At 34.2% G+C, this 23600-nt stretch overlaps 3 protein-coding genes across 3 annotated transcripts; 2 read left to right on the top strand and 1 right to left on the bottom strand.

Moving 5' to 3' along the window:
• The first annotated feature begins 114 nt into the window (after nt 1-114).
• Nucleotides 115-4568, top strand: LOC140971022 (protein CPR-5). The gene is made up of 5 exons (XM_073433063.1): nt 115-515; nt 2113-2169; nt 2500-2535; nt 2658-3422; nt 3944-4568. Exons 1-5 carry the CDS (start codon nt 162-164, stop codon nt 4469-4471), a joined length of 1740 nt encoding a protein of 579 aa, XP_073289164.1. The 5' UTR covers nt 115-161; the 3' UTR covers nt 4472-4568.
• A 232-nt stretch (nt 4569-4800) lies between these two features.
• On the bottom strand, nt 4801-10033 carry LOC140971023 (protein HEAT INTOLERANT 4-like). Its single transcript, XM_073433065.1, has 13 exons — nt 9755-10033; nt 9404-9442; nt 9264-9317; nt 9050-9113; nt 8635-8693; nt 7855-7979; nt 7714-7773; nt 6986-7044; nt 5899-5978; nt 5717-5755; nt 5533-5595; nt 5239-5415; nt 4801-5045 (listed from the first exon to the last, which is right to left on the bottom strand). The coding sequence occupies exons 1-13, from the start codon at nt 9929-9931 to the stop codon at nt 4998-5000; spliced, it is 1044 nt and encodes a 347-aa protein (XP_073289166.1). The 5' UTR covers nt 9932-10033; the 3' UTR covers nt 4801-4997.
• A 5142-nt stretch (nt 10034-15175) lies between these two features.
• Nucleotides 15176-22626, top strand: LOC140971018 (protein ACTIVITY OF BC1 COMPLEX KINASE 8, chloroplastic). Its single transcript, XM_073433060.1, has 21 exons — nt 15176-15814; nt 16504-16639; nt 16979-17145; nt 17368-17488; nt 17567-17667; nt 17902-18000; nt 18895-19005; nt 19099-19178; nt 19272-19341; nt 19631-19704; nt 19816-19885; nt 20013-20101; nt 20735-20859; nt 21039-21119; nt 21197-21257; nt 21342-21396; nt 21501-21599; nt 21681-21770; nt 21915-21974; nt 22060-22182; nt 22264-22626. Exons 1-20 carry the CDS (start codon nt 15317-15319, stop codon nt 22174-22176), a joined length of 2304 nt encoding a protein of 767 aa, XP_073289161.1. The 5' UTR covers nt 15176-15316; the 3' UTR covers nt 22177-22182; nt 22264-22626.
• Nucleotides 22627-23600: the final 974 nt, after the last annotated feature.

Genomic DNA, 23600 nt, shown 5'->3' with positions numbered 1-23600 from the left:
AAATGAGTAATTGCGATTCATGATGGATTTTATCTAGATAAACGTGCAAACCTTTTGGGGCCAAAAATACATTTATTAAAAGTACAGGGACCTCGTTAAAATCAAAACATCCACATTTCTTCAATTTTTTCCTACGATGACATTTTACAACGTGATTTCCCATGGATGCCCCTCTCATCCGACGCCACCATCCTAAAGCGGTAGCTGAAATACAAGGCGGCGCCGGCGAATCGACGGCGTTAGTTCATTCTGACACAATTAACGGCTCTACCATTTCCTGTAGAAAAACGAAAAAGAAGAAAAAGCTAGCTTCTGACTCGGTATCATCAGCGTCGTCTGCTTCCTCTAACAATTGCTTCTCTGCAACGTTGTCTTCGAAAAATGGCTTCAAGATTTTCAGAAACGCGAAAAGGATCCGGGTTGGCTCAACGACGACCCGGGGACGTGTCGGCCCTAGGGATGTCGATGCGCTTGGCCTTCCTCTTGGAATGTCTATCGCTGCTGTAGTTGCTCAGGTTTTTGAATTTTTTTCTTTTCTTGTTCATGTCCTGGAATTTTTTATTGCTTGATAATTTTGATTCATTATGTACATGTATCCCTTTTCTCTTTCGTTTTTCCTTCAAAAAAAATGGACTTTAGAGAGTTCATTTCGGATTTTGAGTAAAGGTGAGTTCTTTGGGTACACTTGATTCATTTTGGATTTTGAGTGGAGGTGAGTTCGTCGGGTACACTGGTTGAGGGAATTTTGTTATTTAAGTTGATTCCTTTTTCCGTGTTTGTTTTATGTCATAAAATTTGAACCTTAGCGACGATGCTTTAGTTTATGTGAGTACACTGATTAGAGGTATGAGTATCCATTTGGATTTCGTCGTACTTTTTCAGTTTTGTGGAAAATTTTGAACTTTTATGGAGAAGGATTGCCTAATTTTCTGCTAGAATGCATTTTTTGTGGGTAGTTTTCTTTTTTACGAGTTTTCCGATTTCTTGGAGAATTAAACTGTAGAATTATTAGTTGATGTATATATATAATTAAACTGTAGAATTATTAGTTGATATATATATATATATATACTTTATTAGATGATATCGTGAAAAGTTTTCAGCTTTCATTGTATTGAAATCTATTGATGCATAAACTTTTGTTGATGGAGTGGTCTGTTACAAATCATGTAAGGGTTATATTTTTGCTCCTTTCTTGTGTTCAAAGGGGTTTTGTTAGGGAAATTCTATAATTGGCTCTTATTGGGTGGTCTTTCCACAAGAATAGAAATGGAGTCTATTTTTGATCAAATCAATATTCCACAATAAAAATCAATTTATTCAAAATCTAGTAATGTTACACATTCAAACACTATTCTTACTGCTTTTTAACCAATCATTGTAGTGATTTATCTTTTCGTATATTTGTTACTCAACACACTTAATTATATATCGCACCATATTCAAAAAGTCATATAGAAGCACCACTTCAAAAATACATGAACTTTTTGTGTTGTAGGGGAAAATATCACAACCAAATGTTAACCAAAAGCATACACTTTTCGTGTTATAATATATTTGTTCAAGTTGAGTGTTCTATTTTCTTGAATTAATGAAATCTTATTGAACTTCATCTTGTGTTGTCCATAGTTGGCTTGATTGAAGTCACTTTTATGTGATAATGTTGCGACCATTGAGAGAGTGAAACAGCTCATGTAAGTTATTATTCCCACTCCCTCCACCCCACATCATATGTTTGTGGACTTGTTTCTGTGATGTAGTGTGATAAATTCTTCAAGAAATGTATTTATTCAAATGACATTTTTCTGTGGAATGAGAGTGTTGAGAAGTGGTGGTGTTGCTGGTTGGTCTTGGTAATATTAACCTTGAATTATGCTGGTCGTTTCATTTCCATTTCTGTTGTTAAGTGATTCCTTAATATATGTTTTCTGTTGCTAAATGATTCTTTGATGTACTTTCTCTAGGCACTTAACCCTGACTTTGAAGACTGTTGTTACTTCTGAAATTTTCAGGCCATCATCTGTACTTTTTCCAAATCATTGATTGGATTGTTATGCGCTCTTCTTCATATTTTCAATTCGAAATATGAAGTGTTAGCCTTGCTTGTTGTAGGTTTTGGAAAGAAAAAATGCTAGTGGAGAGAAGATTTCTGATGATTATCTGTCGGGTGTACGTTTTTCTACCTTTCTCAGTATCGTTTTATTAGCATTTTGCTTCTTAAGCTTAATATAGGTGGGCATTTATATTCTAAAATCATTTTTAAGTGTGCTTAAGGACATCTAGCCAACAGATCTGAAAAAATTTGTCTGGTTGATTTCTTCCAGCTTAAGACCAATTAAACCAGGAACCAAATTTGAGGTGTTCCTTGATATACTTAGGCAAAACGAACCTTTAATTTTTTAAGAATAATTAAAAATCATTTTGCGTACTGAAATATTCTCTCTTTCTGCCTTATTTCCTGTATACATTTGTCGACGTTCCTCGTCTCCCTGCTCGCAGCTCTGTATTTTGGCAGTCAGAGAGTCTTTATCAAATGTAAGCCTAATCTTAAGCTTTGTGCTGATTCTGATAGTGTGGTTTGATTTCAACTAGTCTCTTTCAATTTGACCTAGTCAAGGTTGTGTTTTTTATCTCTTTGATTGATTGTCCGAAAGCAGGTTTTTGGAAACAAATTTGATAGTTTTGTGACGAACTTCGAAAAATCTTTCCGTAGTACATTGATGACTCTGAGATTAATCAAGGAATCGTCGCAAAATGCTAAAGAAACACGCCAAAAAGCTCGATTTAGAGAGAGTTCTTGTTCTGCTGCAAGAACGCCTTTATCACTTGACGGAAAAGAAGATTCTACACGCTCTTCTGATAATAATGATGGATTTGAATCATTTTCCATTAGAACCAGAAATGAGGGATCATACCTCACTAATGAGCTGATGGAAGATAATACCCAGATGGATTCGATGAATCGGCAGCTTGTCAATTCTCTGCATGATGAACAGATAAAGCAGCTGTTGCCTGGTGCTTATACAATCGCTAGCCCATCTAATCCTTCAATAAATCAATTTTCCATGCTGAGCACTGTAGAAAAATCTGTAATGGAGCAAACACGTTCTAATGACCTGAAGACATTCGAGATTGGTCTTATCATGAAAAAGTTACAACTCAAAGAAAGACAGCTCTCTCTCAATTCTGATTCAAATTTCCTTGAGAGATGGAAATTATCAATGGGTTTCTCTAAGGCATCTTTCAAAGCCGAAAAATTTAAAACTCAATTACGAGACACAAGAGAAACGGAGCTGCTCAGGAAATGCTTGGACTTTCTTGTTTCTGGTCTGATCATGATGTTGTTTGCCCTTGCATATGGAACTTATGTTTATTCTCACAGAAGAATAACTGAGATTACTGAATCTTGCTCTCCGCCGAAGGTAATATCAAACTTATTCTTTGCCATTTCATTTGATCTCATTACTTACGTGTCAGTATGACATATCAATTCTGGGATTTCCAATGCCTTAATTACGTAAGCTTAAAACCATGTGAAAGGGCTTACAATATTTAAGCTATAATTTAATTTTCTTTTGGCAGACTGTTCTTTTCTAGACCAGAATTGTAGTGGGGGATGTGGGGATTTCACATTTGTTTCAATGCTAATATAGCTATTTGGAATTTTTGTAACATTTTTTTACACCATATGACCACTTGACTAAAAAAAGTTTATCCATTGAGGTAGCAAGTAAAATCTATCTTTTTATCATCACATCAATCTCTTTAATTTTCATTCTTCTACAGTTGGCTAGTGCAAGGGTTCATTTATTTTGTTTGAGAGTGCGCATGTTAAATGCTATGAATAATGGTTGTCAACGACTCAACAGTATTCATGATTGGTGTTTTGTATTTTTTTGTTTAATTTATTTCTGAGATAAATATCAACTCTTCTTTGTTCCAGGAATCCAAGTCTTGGTGGATGCCAACATCCATGTCAACTTTCACCTCTGGCCTGCAGATTTTGAGATGCCAGATTCAAGTATTAAGTCGCATGCTATTTGGCATCATATTGATTGGGGCAATCGCGTTTTTACTTCTCCAGCGATCATCCACTACACATCAGACAATGCCCATTACTTTCATCGTGTTACTCTTAGGCGTCTGCTGTGGTTGTGCAGGAAAGTTTTGCATCGACACCTTAGGAGGTAGTGGGAACCACTGGTTAATATATTGGGAGGCTATATGCTTATTGCATTTCATCTCAAATGTGTTTCCTTCAACTCTGTTCGTTGCTCTAAATGGGCCTGTTACTGCCGTTGAAAGGTTGAAAGAGAGAACTATGTTCCCGTATTGGGCAAGGAGGGTGATTTTTTACTCAGTTCTGCTATCTTTGCCGCCGTTGTGTGGTTTGATGCCTTTCGCAAGCTTTTGGGAATGGATCGATCATTTTTCGTCTCTGGCTGTGGCTTTCAATGATGAATTTCATTGATGATTTGCTGAACTTTCCAGATTGTAATTTAACGTAGCCACCAGATTACATGGCATTATGTATGAGCCTTTCGTGTATAATTCTCTGGTTTTCTGGATGTATTATATGAAACGTAATTTATATATCTGTTTGTGCTTATGTTTTTGAAGCATGGAACGTGTCGAGGACAATGTGTTTCAACAATTTGGAAGCTAACTAAAAAACAAAAGATTCGACCCTTCGAGTTCCCAACCTGTCCCGCCTTAATGGAGCTGTTTCGATTGATTTCATTTAGCGACATCATTATGAAATTTGATTATTTCTACAACCAGTGTAGCAAGAAGTACGTCTCTTGCAAAATCTTCCTTGAAAAATAACCCTGATCACGGTACATATCTCAAGAATTGAATAAATCGTATCCACAGGTTGTGCTTGGTTTCGGATGATTGAACTATATTGAGGAATGGTGCAGCTTCATAACCTTGGAAGCACGAGTTTTGAATAAGGTAAGTTATGTCACGTCCAGAATTTGTCCTTGGAATGTCACTCACATGACTTTGTGAGCCTTTCCATAGTATCGATTGATGAATGGTGCCTGCAAGGAAGGTTTCAAACACATAATCCGTCAGATTCTAACCTGAACTGTTCAAACATTCGTAGTTTTTCATTTCTTTGTGAAAACATAAAGCTCAAACATGAATTGAAGCTTCCCACCCTAAGCAAAAGTTCCTTGGGAACAAAAAACACATGGAGCAACACAAACAATAATAATAACAGTAGTTATTCACCTTGACATTGGATACATCAGGAGTATCAGGTGTAGATACAGGATAGAATTTGTAGAATTTCATATTCTCAAAAGCGGCCTTTGTTTCCTCACTCATTTCCTCCAATGCCTTTCTACGTGCCTCCCTGGCCTCACGATTAGCTTTTTTACCTTCTCGGACTTTCTCTTTCACAAAATTCTATACAAAAAAACAAGTGACCGGTCTTCCTTGTACAAGGAACTTTAATATTTGGGAAATGAACCATGTTCAGATATTTAAGAATATGTTTTTTTAAGGGAATTTACGAGAAATTACCTTAAAAGGTTCTTTCTGATCTGTAGATAATTCTTCTTCCTCAATAAGCTTATCAGAAAACTCCTGAACAGTTTTACTAATCAAGTCAGAGGAAATTCTCTGGTTATATTCAAATCAACTAATGCACTTGTTTTGGAAATTGAAACAAAAACATCCAAAAGATGAACACAATTTGCAGATATACCTCTAAATCATCAAGTTCCCAGTCAAACTCACAGAAAACCTGAAGGCATAGTTGAAACTATGTCAGTTTGTTGCAGTCATTAAATAATCCAACCTATGTGCATCATCTGAAGATTCTGAACATTGACTTCTTAATTGTCATCTAGATGAGCATTCTTGCTGGTATTAGCATTAGAAACTTACCGGTTTTGGGTCAATAGGAAACAAGATTTGAACCACTGTGCTCTGTTCAAGTTCATCTTCCTGAAGAGGCTGGTAGAAGTCTGCCCAAAGATGAGATGTAACATCACATAAATTTCAGTAAGTGAAACCAGAAGCAACATTGACATGGTTACTATACCACAGTGCAATCTGTATTCTAAGAACAACGGTGTTCATTAACTAAACATAAAAATAATGTGTTGATTTTTTTCTAGATTGCACCTGAAAGCATCCCAATAGAGAAGCAGGACAGGGAATAGAGCTTGAGTGAATGTGCTGAGTTTGTCGCAAGAGTTTAACGGTAAAATAATCAATCTTGACTACAAATAAGAAATAATATGCAGCAACTGCTGATCTAAAAGACAACTAATCATAAAGAAATCTATTGTTTCAACACTTAGCTTATGCGTGTCTAATTCTGACAAGGAAAAAGGCTAAGAAACAGCTCTATCTAGAAAAAAATTTGGGTATAAAAGGTATGCATGTGACTTTTCAAGGTTGTGTTTTGTAGAGCTTGTGATGAATCTAGAACCACCAGTTTCACTGCATATATTCAGAAAAGGAATATGAGGAGGTAAGTATTGCTAACAAGCAATTGGACAATGTGTGCATTGCCTTGCCGTCACATATAGCTAGATAAAATCATCAAAGGAAGAAAGGGACCAATGATTCATGTCTTGTCCTTAAACTTTAAACTCTTTCAATCAACAAAATATCGCCTCGTAAAAATATATTGAAGCGGTTCTATAATAGCCCATTGTGTTTGTCATTATAGCTCAATCAGGCTCTAGGTCAGCGCATCTGAAAAGACAAAGGACTTCATCCCATATGTAGTGTCGGTGGAACCAACCATGACACGCAGTCCAAGCAAACCTCAGACTTTTTTCCCCTGGAGTCTATCGTTTAACAAAATCCAATAAAGAAATCAACTAAAAATGTAAGGCACTCTTTTTACATAGTTTCTGCAGAGACTACAAGAGTAAAAAGCCCCATAACCATGAGAGTAACAGAATGCCACATATAAGCAAAGGACATTTAGTTGAAGGAAAAGGGCGCTGTGTTCACTCACAGGGCAAGCAGTACTCGAACTTCTTCAAGCGCTCAACCTTCATTTGCCGCAAACCTGCCCTGCAATAAATAACTTTCAGAATGAATGTTAAAAGTTCGATGAGGTCCTTTTATCTGATCCCTCTGCACCATGTTTTTCTTCATATTCCCAAATTGATAAGCCTACACTTAATTTAGATGAAGGAATTAGTTCAACTGGAAGAGAATGATAATGTGAGAGCAATCAAGGAAGCCGGTTTTTCAAGCTTATTCTTAGTAAAACCCCGTAGATTATTCCTCACCCAACATCAAATGTATCATCAAACAAATGACTATGAAACCATCATCGTCCTAAGGTTTGAGAGAATTGATTGCTATTATGTCTTTCTTGTATTGAAATATGCTAAAGTTTCAACAGCAAAAGAATTTCATCGCATTAGAACTCCTTGTAATATTCAAATAACATGAAAAACTTTAGGACTGTCCATAGATAAATGACTAAAAAATACAAGAATTCAAAAGAAGATAGACATTCAAGACAATAAACAATTTTTGCACCAAAAATGTAAAAAAATGCGCAAACTGAAAAAGCTTAGTAGCTTACTGTGTCAAGGAGATTAATTGACATTTCCTATTCACACCTGACAGAATAGATTACTAAAGGCAGGCCAAATAAAAAACACAAACACAAAACATCTAGTTCTTCAACCAAGTGCATAGAAAGAAGGGAAAACAGGTAATAGAAAATACCTTCTCTGAGTGCAGCTCATAATGAAAATTTGGGATTTGAGTCTTTCAACTTGAGATTCCCTGTGACACATGAAATTAAATAGGTTTCTACAGTTTGAAGAAGAAAAGCACCGGGTAACAGAATCAATGGCAATTAAAGACCTATTTTCAAATGGAATATATGGAACCCAGTCCATTTTCATCTGCTTCATTGGCACGATTTCTTCAGTCTCCCTCTGAACTGATTTAATCCCGATTTTGTCAGAAGGAGGAAAAGGTGATACCACCTGTTCAAATTTAACATATTCATTAAAAAAACAGTAAGAACTACGAATATCACATAGAAAAGTGTTTAACGCAACAGCCAACACTTCAATTCACATTGTTAAACATACTATGATAACACAACTTCATCTTCTGATGGCATAACAGAACTAATACCACACAAAAAATGTACATCCTAGGTAGCATTATCAAAGTTGTTTGTACACCTTCCTGCCATTCAGCAAACTGTAATACACAATACAAAAGAATTCCAAGCAAAACTCAAAATACTGAAGGTCTAAATCGTTAAGATTCATTGTTTGAAAAATAACGCCACATACCAATAAAAATTGAACCAGAAATCAAAATAAATAAACTTAAGGCTTTCAAAAGGAGATATTAGAACTACCATTGAAATTGATGGCAGTGTTCAAAATACAAGGTAACTTAACTCATAAAGGCAAGTGCAGCGAAGCACAAACCATCCACTGAGAATGTATGGACTGTAGAGATTATGTGTAAAGTCAACACTTAAAAGAATCTCATTAAAGCAACACCAAATCAATTACATTAAGTATGATCGATCAGACAATTCAAAAAAAGAAACAGTGAAAAACAAAGTGTCATAGGATGGTTAATTGCCAATCGGCATTATACAAAAGAAAGTTCGGGGCTTACGGCAACAACAACAGGTATCATTGTAACTTTCCCTTGACCTTGAAATGAGACCAATTGAGCTGCAAAAGTAGATAGCAAGTACCCAATCATCTGAGAGTATAAACATGGCTATAAAGAAAATACTATTAAACAGCAGTTAAAAACACAGGCTATCTTAAAAAGCCTTTGATTGCATTGAAGTAAGATGCAAGTGAAGCAAGTAACATCTACGACCAAAACAAAGTAAAGTGGTAAAAACATGTTCATGGACTGCCAAACACTGAACTCCTGCCAGAAAAGTCCTTCTGGTCACAATAAAAGCTCTAATTCGAATTATAAAAAAAAACATAAAGTTTAAATGAGAGAGAGAGAGAGAGAGAGAGAGACATTAATCACATATGATATTTTTCAACACAAAAGGAAGAAGGGGACTTACGCTCTGTACAGCCAAAGAGGTAGACTTTCTTATTATACAATTCCCCACCTTCTTCAAATGCATCCTGCCACAATATCAACACTATAACTCAACTTCTCTACTTGTCTTCTAAGTCTAATTTTCATATTTTTGATGCACCAATTCCAGAGACGAACAAATGTACATTTTATACCAGGTAAAATAGTGATGGCACGGTAAAAATAGGGTAACTCACTTCTAAATTAGAAAAGTTCCATTTGTACTGATAAACCATGTCCAACTGATCCCACTGATCATCAAAACATCAAAGTCACTATAGCTAGATTAGCATGAAAATTTATTATAACCACCAAAGTTTGTATATTATTTTCTAACCTCGGTGCCAACAGGAAAAACTTGTTGCCAGAGGTCTTCCTGCGAAAGATTAGCACAAAAACTTGACATTAACACCGCAGTTCCAACTAGTTACCCCAAAATAACAGCTTTACACACAATGATTCAAAATTCAACCCAACTTACTGAAAACAATCCAAGCAATTTAATTAGAACTTTTTAACCGCAACATTACCGTCTGCCTTTGAATTTGTACGAAAATCAATCACATTACTAAATAAATCAATAAGCTACAGACGTGTAGCGCAAAAAATAAACGTGTAGCAAAGAGCGGATAGTAAAATCATTTGGCCAAATAAACACGAGCATAAAATTAGGTAATTGCATATTTACCAAGTTACGTTTTTCGGGGAAGTACTCTGGCACGACTTGGGGGTTGGATGCTCGAGATCGTTTAGGGCGACCTTTGTTGGTCGGCTCGACGTGCTGATTTTTCTGCAGAGGCGGCTCGCTGGGCTTCTCCTGCAAGTCGCTCTTGTGAGATGTCTTCCTCTTCGTACCTCTCCCCATCGCAAGGAAATTTCTAACAAATGAGATAGGGTTTTTCGGAGAGATCCAAATTTTTGAAATTGAGAACGAAGAAATGGTATGGCGGAAACAGCTGATGCGGTCGACAACGTGTGTACATACATATATACCAGTTATTATATACAAATACATATGTACCATCTTTTTTATTATTATCAATAAATTATAGTAAAATTTGACAAATTACGAAGATATTAAATTGATATTTGAATTGTTGAAATAAAAATAAATAAAAGTAAAAATGTGTGTTGAAATTTTAAAAAAACAAAACAAAAAACAAAAGTATAATATTAATATCATATAAGGGTAAAATTTGAAGAAAAAATTGGTGTCCTCTCTAAGTAGTTATTATCAATAGTAAGTATAGATATATATATATATATATATAATTAAAAAAATTGTTCGACCTGAACTCGACCAACCCAAAAACTCCGAACTCGATTCAATTTGACTCCACTTGATTTTTATTTTGATTTTTTAAAATTATTAAAAAATAATAATATTTTCATTTATGCACATTAAAACAAAGTTTCTTTATATTATTTAAATTTGAACTAATCAAAATAATTGAAATAAAAAGTATAAAATATATATTAAATGTAAAAATTTATGATATAAATATATAACAATTTTTTTAAGCATACAATATATAAAATGAAGGCAATATTTAATAAAATATATTTTTAAAAAAATAAAATTTTCGACCAACCCGGGTTGACCCGAAATCGATTATTTTTTCAGGTCAGATATTGGGTTTAACCCGATCTGACCTAAACTCCAAAACTCTCAACTCAAACCTGATTTTTTCGGGTCAAACCGGGTTGGATCGTCGTGTCATGTCAGATTTGACATCCCTATTCCGTGATAACATCTGTACCCATCAATGAGATGTCACTTGGCTATTCAATATTAATTTGGATATGTTTTATTACATCTAACATATAAGTGACACTTCATTAGTGGTCACGAACGTGAACACGGTTGATTGGCAACACAACAATATGTGTGTGTGTGTGTGTTTTTGTGTTTGTGAACGCTATTTCTATAAAATTACAACAAATAATTGAATCTAACGTTAATTGTACAACTTGAATACTGATTCAAGTGATATCCAGTTAGCATGAACGAGTTACTATGGATGGTTATTATGTTTGAGAAAAAATATGGTTGAACACAATATAATGGTGTATGGATCAATCAAACATTGTTAAGAAATATTTAGTATAACGATACACATGTAGTCTCATATAGATGGAAATTGTATAACTTGAATGCTGATTCAAGTGATATCCAATTAGCATGAATTAAGTCATACGGCCTGGCTTGTTTCAATCAAAATCATTATGCATCTGACACTTGAATGTCATATTGATGTGTCGACGAACATTCATTACGCAAATATGTTTGTATTTTATATCTTCAACCTTAAAAACGGTATGAACGTAAATAATTCCATAACAAATTGACTTATTTCATGTATTAATTGTTATTAATTGGGTACATATTGTCTTTATGTGGAATAATCATCCATTAGTTACAAATGAGTGATTATATGTGATTATTATGTGTGGAATAATATATGACTGAACACAATTCAATGATGTGTGGATCAATCAAACATTGTTAAGAAATCTTTAGTACAACGACACACATTTAGTCTCACATGGATGAAAATTGTATAACTTGATCGTACTGATTTGAGTGATATCCAATTATTATGAACCAACTCATACGACCTAACTCGTTTTCAATCAAAATCATTTTGCATCTAACACCTGAATTCCATATTGATGTGTCAACATACATTCATGCAAATATGTTTGGATTTTATATCTTCGACCTTGAAAGTGGTATGAATATAGTCAATTTCAAAACAGATTGCCCTATTTCATGTATTAATTATTATTAATTGGGTACATATTGTCTTCATGTAGAATAATCATTCCTTAATGACAAATGTGTTAAAATATGTGGTTATTATGTGTGGGGAAATATATGATTCAACACAATGCAATGGAGTATGAATCAATCAAATATTGTTGAGAAATATTTGGTACCACGATACACTTGTAGTCTCATATGAATGACAATTATATAACATAAATATTTATTCAAGTGATATCCAATTAGTATCAACCAACCCATATGACTTAACTTATTTTCAATCAAATTCATTATACATCTGACACCAGAAATCCATATTGATGTGTCAATGAATATTATTACACAAATATGTTTAGATTTTGTATATTCAAAGTAGTATGAATGTAATTAATTCCATAACTTATTCCCTATTTCATGTATTGATTGTTAATAATGGGGTACCCAATTATCCTCATGTGAAATAATCACCCAATAATGACAAATGACTGATTATAGGTGGTTATTATGTATGAAAGAATATATGATTCAACACAATTTATTGATTTATGTATCAATAAAACACTGTTAAGAAATATTTACAATGATACACATGTAGTCACATATTGATGACAATTGTATAACTTGAGTACTGATTCAAGTGATATCCAATTGGTATGAACCGACCCATACATCCTAACTTGTTTTCAATCATTATGCATCTAACACTTGAATAACATGTTGATGTGTCAACATGTATTCAATACGCAAAAGTTTACTACCTCGAATTTCTTCAAATTTATTTGAAGCCCTCAAATCAATTATGCTCATCTTCAAACACATATGAGGATTTATTATGTTACGTATCGTCTTTCAAAGTCACTGCAAATTTCTCATGGGAGCAATAAATTTGATAGGATCGATTAAAGATAATCGTTGAGCTACAATAGTCAGTTCTTGAAATATTGAACACCGATGAATTAAATCGAGTTTGGTTTTCAAACCAAGCGGAAGACACTCAAAATAATCATTCGTAGAAACCGATTAAATATTTTGTCAAACATTTAAAAGATATACAAGTTTAATGAGTAAAAAACAATTTGGTTGAAATATTTTATCAAATACTTTGTATGCAATATTTGACATTTTAAATATACATAAAAAAATGCTTCAACAATGCATCTTAAAAACAATAAAAATAATTAAATGCAATAAATAAATAATCACGAATTTGTTTATGGATGTTCGGAGATTAACAACTGCAGCGTCACCCATTCTTTCCCTTGGGAAGAATCCACTGGAAGACTTTGATTTATACAACTCCTTATACAAACTCATTTCAACGTAGAACTTATCTCTTGGCTAATTAAAACTTCTAGCATACTCTCGATTGTAGATCACAACCTCACAATCCACATAATGTTTAACGTCTTTTATGCCAATGCTATAAACACAATCTTTAATATCTTTGTGTGAAGACTCACTCAATTAAATTTTGAAGTTCAACTCTCATATATATGTTTGAATAATTGTGTGTGAGGATTTAATCATTTACAGTATATTTATCTCTCAAATGTATATCACATATTGAGTTTGCTCTTATTCTATCGAATTTATTCATGTAGACTGCCATGCTTTAAATCTCATTCCAAAACTTGTATCTGATCTTCAAGATGTTGTATTTATAGGCTCCAGGAATAATATATACGTCAGAAACAAAGATTTTTGGGCAATATTTTGACTTGTGATTATAATTATTTTGGATAACTGATTGCGAAAATATTAAATTTCAAAAACCAAAATACAAAAAAAGTACTCCAAGCTCAAGTGCGGTTAAAGAACTCACCAAATCAGCCGACTTTCTTCATAAATTTAAATGCTGAAAATCGTCTTAAAGTTAGTAGCAATCGACACAAGAAGCGACGAGATGCATGCAGATGGTGAGCAAATCAATTTCTGGAATAAGTGACCATGCGTCTTTCATGTGTCATAAAGGGCAAACTTGTAATTTTATATATCAGGATAACGAAATCCAAACAGAACTTGTGTAGATAGATTTTAAATCAATTAACCCTCGAATCTCTCTATCGTCAAAATTTATGATTAAAATAATATTTATTATGATTAAAAACCTGTAAAATAAATAAAATATGTGAGATTTGAATAAAATCTTTAGCATTAAAAAGGTAATATATACTTGATGAACACTAGGGATGGCAATTTCCTCCGAACCCATTGGAGGATCCGATACCCGACCCGAATAGAAGAAGGTATGGAGGGATTTTTAGACCTTATTAAATAATTGGGTGATTGGGTATGGATATTTTCGGGTTCGGGTATGAAGGCGANAATAATTTTTCTTATTGTTCATTTAAATAATTTTTTAAATATTCATAACTTCATTGAAGCAATTTAAATCTGAAAAAATTCAATTGTATATGATAATTGGGTATTTGGGTAGGGTATGTGTATCCGATAATCCGATGGGTATGGAGATGAATTTAATAAATGGGTATGAAAATAGAGGTATGAAATCCGACTCATACCTTATCTATTGCCATCTCTAATGAACACCCTAGAAATAGAACTGAGAGGAACGAATTTATATATCTATATGTCTGTACTGTCACAGAAATGTATTCAGATATTATTTTTGTTTTAACTTTGCCCCCAATATTTTATCATATTTGCAATTTTTTTCGATATTCTCTCCACTAATATCAACTGATTTCATCATGTTCCTTTCCACTCAAATCAATTATTTATCTCCATTCCATCAATTTCTCTCTATCAACAAACATTGTTGTCCTCGTTTACAGATTTTAATTTGAAATTATGACCATTCATAATATTTATTATTATCTGTCCGAGAATATGACCAATTTTATAAAACTATTTTATTATTATTTATCTGAGAAACCAATGAATATCTATTTAATCATGAGAAAAAATACTATAAATAGAAAAGTAAAAAATAGTAATGATCATTTCTTAATTTACCATCTTCCACAGCGTACAACTAATCATAATAATCAAAGAAATAACAGTAAATTTATTATTATTATTTTTTTATAGTTTAGTGTAACTAGTTTGTTTGCTAAATAATTTACTTTTNTCCACAGCGTACAACTAATCATAATAATCAAAGAAATAACAGTAAAATTTTTTTTTATAGTTTAGTGTAATTAGTTTGTTTGCTAAATCATTTACTTTTATATTATAAATAAAAAAAACGTATTAGGATTTAATTGGCAATGGGAATCAACCAACCAATCAGAAGCCACCAATACTGATACTCTTGACGCTCATCTCTTTGCCCTTTCCAAGTGGCACCTTTCTTCTTCTCAGCCTCAGAAAAATTAAAAAAATTAAGTTAAATTTTTGAAGAAAATGCACAATTGAGTTGCATTCTCCACCACTACTCTTGTTCTTCCTACCACTTGAAGTTCTTCTCAAAGATCACAAACTCAAAAAATGAGTTATTGTGGTTACTGAGAATCAAGAAACATGTCAACCTTTTCAGCTTCGCTCTGTGCTCCATCTTTACCCGAATTATTCTTTCTTTCTCCTAACTACCCATCAAAAAGACTGAAACTTTCCCTCTTTGGACCCACTTATCTTGAGCCTAGAACCAAATTCAGGAATATTGGAACAAGGATTAAGTCTGCTCCCAGAGAGGAAAGCGCTGTGCTTGATGAAAAAGACAGAGAGTTATTTACTAAGCTGAATGGTAGTGTCAATGGGAATGGGCACGTTAATGGGGATTATAGGTTTGGAAATGGTTTGGTGGAGAATTATTCGAGTGATAGTGTGAAACCCGTGAGTGAAAATGGGAGTTTAGACAAGTATGTGAATAAGAATGGGAATGGGAGAGCAGCTGTAAGAAGTGAAGAGGAAAGAATTGAAGTAGTAAAACCGGAGGTAGTGATTACTCGTAAGAAGACAATAGAGGAGATTGGACAAGAGGAGGCGTGGTTTAAGCAACGTTTGCAAGATCAAGTGGAGGTATTTTATCACTACTATTATGTGCCCGATTTTGTACCTCTTGCTCGATCTAAGTTCGTAAAAATGGTGTATTGGATTTACTTTTACTATTTTTTTATGCATTACACGAGAAATTCCATTTCTGTGGATGCTTATTGTACAGGGAGCTAATTGAAACTGTCGAAAATTCCATTTCTGTGGATGCTTATTGTACAGGGAGCTAATTGAAACTGTCGAAAATTCCATTTCTGTGGATGCTTATTGTACAGGGAGCTAATTGAAACTGTCGAAATTTCTTCCTGCAACTTATCACATCAACCACAATATGCAACTTATCACATCAACCACAATAAGCAACTTATATATAGCATGAAAATATCAGTTATGATGGAGAACATCATAACTATTATGCTGCGATGTTTAAAGACGTAGAATCCCTTCTTTCTGGGCTATGTTATCTGAGTAATGCGCATATTTTCCCCCAATTTCTTATCCTTCATGATTTTCTTGAACGTCAAATTCCGATTTTTGGAGAAAGTAAACATTTAAGTGTCTCTGTATTGGATGAAAATTCTTTCAAGTCATGCTTGTATGCTGTCGGTGGTTACCCTCTGAAGTCTTATGATATTTGATTAAAATGGATACACCTAGTTGTGGTTTATTGTGTGGACCAGAGTTGATACTTTGCTTCATTGTCTGGGTTTTTGTAGGTATCTGTTGCTCCCGGTGGTCGTTGGAGCCGGTTTAAGACCTATTCTACAATTCAAAGGACTCTGGAAATATGGGGATTTGTCCTGACTTTTTTATTCAGAGTTTGGCTGAACAATCAGAAGTTCTCTTACAAAGGTTGGCCATTTGCCAAACTGATTTTAAATGAACATTTAGTGGGTGACATTACTGTATCATGTTAACATGCCATATGCATGGTATGCAACCTAAGAAAAATGACGTAGAAAGGTAATTTATCGGCAGTCCATATATCACCATGACACCTATCTTCTCTATCATATGGCTACATCAATGTGTGTATCACCATTCCGTATTAAACCCATGTAAGATTAACTAAACTGTCTTCCAGAATAGAACAATTGTGAATATTGTTTTTATTTTACTCTTTCCCCTAAAGTTTTATCTACTCTTTACCAATTTATTAGCCTAATGGATTTGGAAATGAACCTTGTTAAGGTGGAATGACAGAGGAAAAAAGGGTTCAGAAGCGAAAGGTTCTTGCCAAGTGGTTAAAAGAAAATATTTTGAGACTTGGCCCTACATTTATTAAAATTGGTCAGCAGTTCTCCACAAGAGTAGACATACTTGCTCAAGAATATGTTGATCAGTTATCAGAACTACAGGTAAGTTCAGTTATTTATGAAATACTATTTTTCATTCTTTATTCTATTGGGCTATATTCAACAATTTATGAAATACTACCTGTCTTTTCTTCACAACTTTGAATTTTTGTCTTATATCTCGACTTTATTATTTTTGCGCAGCATTGTTTCCTGATAACAACTTATAATCTGAAAAAAAAAGTCTGAGAAAAAAACAAATAAATGTATTGATGCTACATGCAGGATCAAGTTCCTCCTTTTTCTTCAGAAACTGCCGTCTCAATAGTTGAGGAAGAACTTGGAGCCCCTGTAGAGAATTTATTCCAAAGATTTGACCGTGAACCTATTGCTGCGGCAAGTTTAGGTATTCTTTATCCTCTTAATACAGTAAGTAAGATATTTTATTTATATGACTTTTCAGGGTACTGATTCTTGAATGCAGGTCAGGTACATCGTGCAAAGCTGAAGGGACGTGAAGTTGTCATTAAAGTACAAAGACCTGGTCTGAAGGATCTATTCGACATTGACCTAAAGAATTTGAGGGTGGGTTGCGAATTTTTAAGTTTCCCTAGTCTCATTTGCTCCAATGCTGGAAATGTCTTGTCCTCGTTATTGAAAATAATTAAAAATTTAGCAAGCGCTTCTTATTTTGTTGTAACTTTCAAGGGAAAAAACATCGATCTATTTTACTAATGATTTTGTTAATTTACATTGACATACTTAGGTATACGTTGACCATCTTTATTCACTAACGTTTTTAATTTGTGGTTTCCCTAGGTAATAGCTGAATACCTTCAGAAGATTGATCCCAAATCTGATGGTGCAAAAAGGGATTGGGTTGCTATTTATGATGAATGTGCAAGTGTCTTATATCAGGTTATGAATTGCCTTCGATGCTACATATGACATAAATTCACTATATTTATTATTTAATATTCCAACACTTTCGCTAGTTTATTATTAAACCATAGTGATGGTTTGTTGGAATAATATATTTCAATGAGGGTGCATTTGATTGATGGATTTGAAATTTGATTTGTTTAGATGATACAAATTCAAGTAAATTTCAAATACACTCTATATCAAATGAGCATTTTCAATGGTAATTATGATGATGGACGTCTTTTGAAATCCATCCATAAAAATCATTTCTCAACTCAAATCCTTCCATTCAAATCTCAAATCAAATTCATCAATCCAAATACAACATCAAAGAATCGTTGGCTTCAACTTAGAGCCAAATGTTGTCTCGAGTGTTTGTATGTATTTGCATTGGGATGAGGAAGACCGGTACAAAAACCCATTTATTGCTAAGTGTTAGTGGATAGATTATTAACCTAAATCTTTTGGCTCGATGTCAAATAACAATTCTACTTCCTGTTCTCCCTACAAGCCATTTCACTTTGATTGTTTGTTTGATAGAACGAACTTTGAATCAAAAGGCTGTAATACAGTTACCAATAATTAATGCTTTTGTTGAACTCAATTCTTTTGAAAGGAGGACTAAGATTTCAATGAAAAAATTGAGCCCTGGTAGCTTTCTAGCTGGCCTTCTAAAGTTTACCAAATAATTTGGGCACGTGATAATTCACTCACTGAAATGCACCTGACATGTTTCCATTACTTATGAGTAGGACTTTTGCTACTAAAAACGTGGAATTTAAGCAGATACTACTCTTCTATAAACAAACTTAAAAATGTCTTATATCCTTTACTTGTTATGTAGAGATTCCAATAAGGTATTAATTAGACATTCCTTGCCATGTTCAGGAGATTGATTATACTAAAGAAGCTGCTAATGCTGAGAAATTTGCAAACAACTTTAAAGATATGGATTATGTGAAAGTCCCGACAATTGATTGGGAATACACAACCCCACAGGTTCAAATGTGTGGAAAGCATAAAATTCCAGTGTTAACTACACTATTCTTGATGAAATATTATTAATTTGCATAGCTTCTCCATGTTCCATAGATTCTAACAATGGAATATGTTCCTGGAATCAAAATAAACCGGATACAAGCTCTAGATCAGTTGGGTGTTGATCGCAAACGGTATGATTCTTGTAAATTAAACTTCAAAGCAGACTTATTCTTGCACTTCCATGTTCAATTCTCACTGTGATTTTTATGTATAATGTTCATCAGGTTGGGCCGTTATGCTGTTGAATCTTACCTGGAGCAGATTTTGTCCCATGGGTTTTTCCATGCTGATCCAGTGAGTGGTCCTCAAATCTATTCATTCTTGAATGCTTTGTAAAGAATTTCCTCTCACCTCATTAATTACACTATGCTTATGAGTACTTGCTTCATATAATTGATTTTCTTAAAAGTTGGATTTCATGGCATCACCTATTTCTTCCTCTAGTATTTTGGGTCCATATCCTAGAGATAGATTCTCTATTGCATGCCCCCATATAAATTTTCTGAAATTACTTGCTTCAGGATCAACCTTGTGAAATTACTCCCTGTTTTATCTACTGTGTCAATTTTCATTCTTTTTGCAGCATCCTGGAAACATTGCTGTGGATGATGTCAATGGTGGAAGATTGATCTTTTATGACTTTGGAATGATGGGAAGGTGCATTTTCTGCCGTGCTTTCTGCATGTAGAAATATGTTTCCTGGGTTAGAATTATCAAGTCAATGTTATCTCTATGGAAATATGATAATCTGGCCCTAACTTTGTGCAGTATAAGTCCAAACATCAGAGAAGGCTTGCTGGAGGTTTTTTATGGAGTTTATGAGAAAGACGCTGAAAAGGTGATTGTTCTAAATTTTGCGACGTGTTGTCTCTAATTATGTGTCTGACTGTTAGCTAAGAGAATGCATGACAGCTGATTATGTATCTTGTTTGTTCCATTGAAGAAAATGCATGAATCTGCTGCAGGTTATTCAAGCAATGGTTCAAATGGGTGTACTAGTACCTACGGGAGATATGACTGCTGTCAGACGAACTGCACAGTTCTTTCTGAACAGGTTTTTGTTGGCTCGTACATAGATCTTTTTCTTTCTTGTTTCTCTGATTTTTTTCAAACCTAAACGCACACATATGTTTCCCTTAGACTCTCTTGTTCATGTAGCAGCACCAATGTCTCAGTAAAACATTTTACCAGAAGCTGAAATGCAAGAATTCCACCATCTTAATTTGAGTTTAAGCTATTCAAATCTTAGCCAGATAATATCAATTGCTTGGCTGGAAACTAGATTTCGTTTGATGCTTAATATGATGAACGTGTTGCTCGTAAGCTTGTCATATTGAAAGATATGCACGAATGACCCAACAAGAAGTTGAGGACTGTGAATTGAGCTTTGTGGTTGATTCACGTGTTGGACTTGCATATTTTATGATTGATTAAGTTTTGGGTTTACTAGTCGTGCATCTTTTTTTCAGATGTATGTTTTTTGCCATTGATGGCAAAAGATTTAATGACTGGTGTTTGCCTCCAATATAGAAATCCCATTATTGTAATACTATGCGTTGTTGCTATTGGTGTTTGCGTATGTATACCTTCCTACCATGTGATAAACCGGTATCTTGGGCACAACTGTTTCCTGAACTTCCAATGAATTAATCAAAGAAAATTTTCAGTTACAAAATACCTAATGCAGCTTTGAAGAGCGCCTTGTGGCACAAAGAAAAGAAAGAGAAATTACACAAACAGAACTTGGATTTAAGAAGCCATTGAGCAAGGAGGAACAAGTTGAGAAAAAGAAACAGCGTCTTGCTGCAATTGGTAACTCTTCTGTTAGGTTAATTGTTTTCACACCTGTAAAATACTGATTTATTGATTATAATTGAATGCAGAAGTTATTTTGGTTCTAAAATGTGTTATCTTTTTTAGTAATATGCCATATGCATTAATTTATATGCATCTATTGGGACTTCATTTTCTTGTTTTTGTATGTTTAACAGGCGAAGATTTGTTAGCCATTGCAGCAGATCAGCCCTTCCGATTTCCTGCCACATTCACTTTCGTTGTCAGAGCTTTTTCAGGTATTCAGCTCTTGTTTCGTATACTGTGCTGCCCTTCCCAGCTCATTTTGATTTCTCAATCGCAAACCTTTCATCAGTGTTGGATGGTATTGGAAAGGGGCTCGATCCTCGATTTGACATCACTGAGATTGCTAAACCGTAAGTTTATCCTGGGATTTATGGGTCAGACATTAAAGAATATTCATCTTTCTTTCTACTAAATGAGTTTCATGTACAATGCAGTTATGCTTTGGAATTGTTAAGATTTCGCGAAGTTGGTGTTGAAGTTATCCTAAAGGCAAAGTTCTCCAGACCTTAGCTGACAAAAATATTTCGAATGTGGTTGATGGTAGTCAAAAAGGGAAGGCTTTTCTTCTGAAACTTTATCTTTCTTGTGTTCAGGACTTCAGGAAGAGATGGGACAGGCAATCCCGTGCATTTTCGAATTTATTTAGGCAAGCTGATAGAGTAGAAAAGCTTGCTGACATTGTCCAGCAACTGGTAGGTGATTTGGTACTCAGAAAATATACAATATTCTCTAGTATCATGCTTTAAATATTTCATTGATGTGTCTCTTCACAGGAGCAAGGCAATTTAAAACTTCGTGTTCGAACTTTGGAGTCTGAGCGGGCTTTTCAGCGTGTTGCAGCTGTTCAAAACATGGTTGGGAGTGTAAGTTCCCATGATTCAAATAGTAGTGCCAAACTATACAACAAATATTATGCAAGCAATTTTATCAGACAAGAATATAATTTCCTTTCAACTCTATTCCTTGTTTAAAAAGAAAAGTGCACAAGTTTCGGTTCTGATTTACAGGCAGTTGCTGCCGGAAGCTTGATCAACCTTGCAACAATTTTATACCTTAATTCCATAAGGGTTAGCTTTCCAGTTTATTCCAAGTGACTATCAACTGGATCAATTGTTGTCCAACTCTCGTTACAATCCTTATTTTCTTCTGCAGATGCCTGCAACTATTGCATACATCTTCTGTGCGTTTTTCTGCCTCAAAGTTCTAATTGGCACAGTGAGAGTTAAGAAATTAGATCAAAGAGAAAGGCTGATCACTGGAACTGCTTAAATATATGTATGATGCACTACTCTTCTTAAATTTTCTATGTTTCTGCCGACGTTATTAGTCATGATACAAACTCCGGTCTTGCTACAGAGTCAGAACCATAAGTTATAAATGCAAGGCGACTCGTTAACCTTGGAAATGCTTCTGTCTTCTGCATTGTGAAATTTGGAGGGATTATCTGAATCCATGGCTTGGAACTGCATGCTTTTAAGAACCATGCTAGATCCCTATCTTAGGCCCAAACCGCAGTTTGCTCTCACATTTTGACATCTAATTAAATGTGTTATTTTTTGCCTAATCGTTGTGTTCTGGCTGGAGTTCACCATTTAAGTCCATCAAGCAGGCCACCCGTCTATGTACGTTCATGATTTGTTGTAAAGATCGGTATGTGCATCTTGTATACCAGTTACTTTTATGAAATTTTTCCAGAAACATAAGTGAATGTACTTTGTTTGTTATACAATTTTTGTATAAATAAGTAATTCCTTATTGTATAAATTCTTTAATGAATATAAAGCAAAATGGATTTCATGTCCATGTAGACCCCGCTAGCTAGGGGTTATGAGCAATGAGCAGATCCAAGTATGGAAATTGGAAATTGAGATTTTTCTAATACAAAAAGAGTCTATGGTGTCTTCTTGCTTTTACGATTTATTGGCGATACACGGTGCATAATACGGAGTCGTTTGACTGTCCTAAGATTAGCTTTGGAATTTCCAACATGACAAGGTTTGCACACTCTGTTAGTAGCGTGCGTATACGTTCTGTAGAAGTTTGTTCCAGAACTTCTCGTCAAACGATCCAAACCTTCTTGATTTTTCATCATTTTTAGGTTCCTCGATAGTCAATAATTGTTTTTTTCCGTTGGTTATAGTGTTATAGAAAATAGATTTATTTATTTTTTTAACGTTTACTTGATTTCTTGAAAGACCTTTGATAGTTCGCTATTTCCTTTAGATGTAGACGCATGCATGTATGATAAATTGATTTTTCACGCCATTTGTCTTTGTTTTACAAGTTTCATCAAGCCATGCATGAGTGCGTGCGTGAAGTATCACTAGATAACAAACAACTTTTTTGTTATCTAAATCTTATATCTCAAATGAGCGATAAATAAATACGATCCGACCCGATCTGATTCATGAAAATATTATATTTTATGCAAAAAAAAATATTATTTATCATTTTAAATATAGATCAGATTGATCCATCTCATGCGAATAGATTCGTGAAATCATCTCACAAGAAATCTATTGAAAAATTAATGTCTTCTTGCTCCAATTCAGAAATTGTAATAACAAGTCATTTGAAGCAAACAAATTAAACGTTGACAGGAAACGAGATGCACCATACCATATGTGTACTTAAAAAATCGCCCTATTTCGTAAAAATCAAAATATTGGCAAGCAATGTCTCACAAGAGATCT

Source organism: Primulina huaijiensis, chromosome 2 (assembly GCF_012295235.1).
Source record: "Primulina huaijiensis isolate GDHJ02 chromosome 2, ASM1229523v2, whole genome shotgun sequence".
Classification (NCBI taxonomy): domain Eukaryota; kingdom Viridiplantae; phylum Streptophyta; class Magnoliopsida; order Lamiales; family Gesneriaceae; genus Primulina; species Primulina huaijiensis.
The sequence above is the reverse complement of the archived record's forward strand: the minus strand, read 5'-3'. Positions and strand labels throughout refer to the sequence as shown.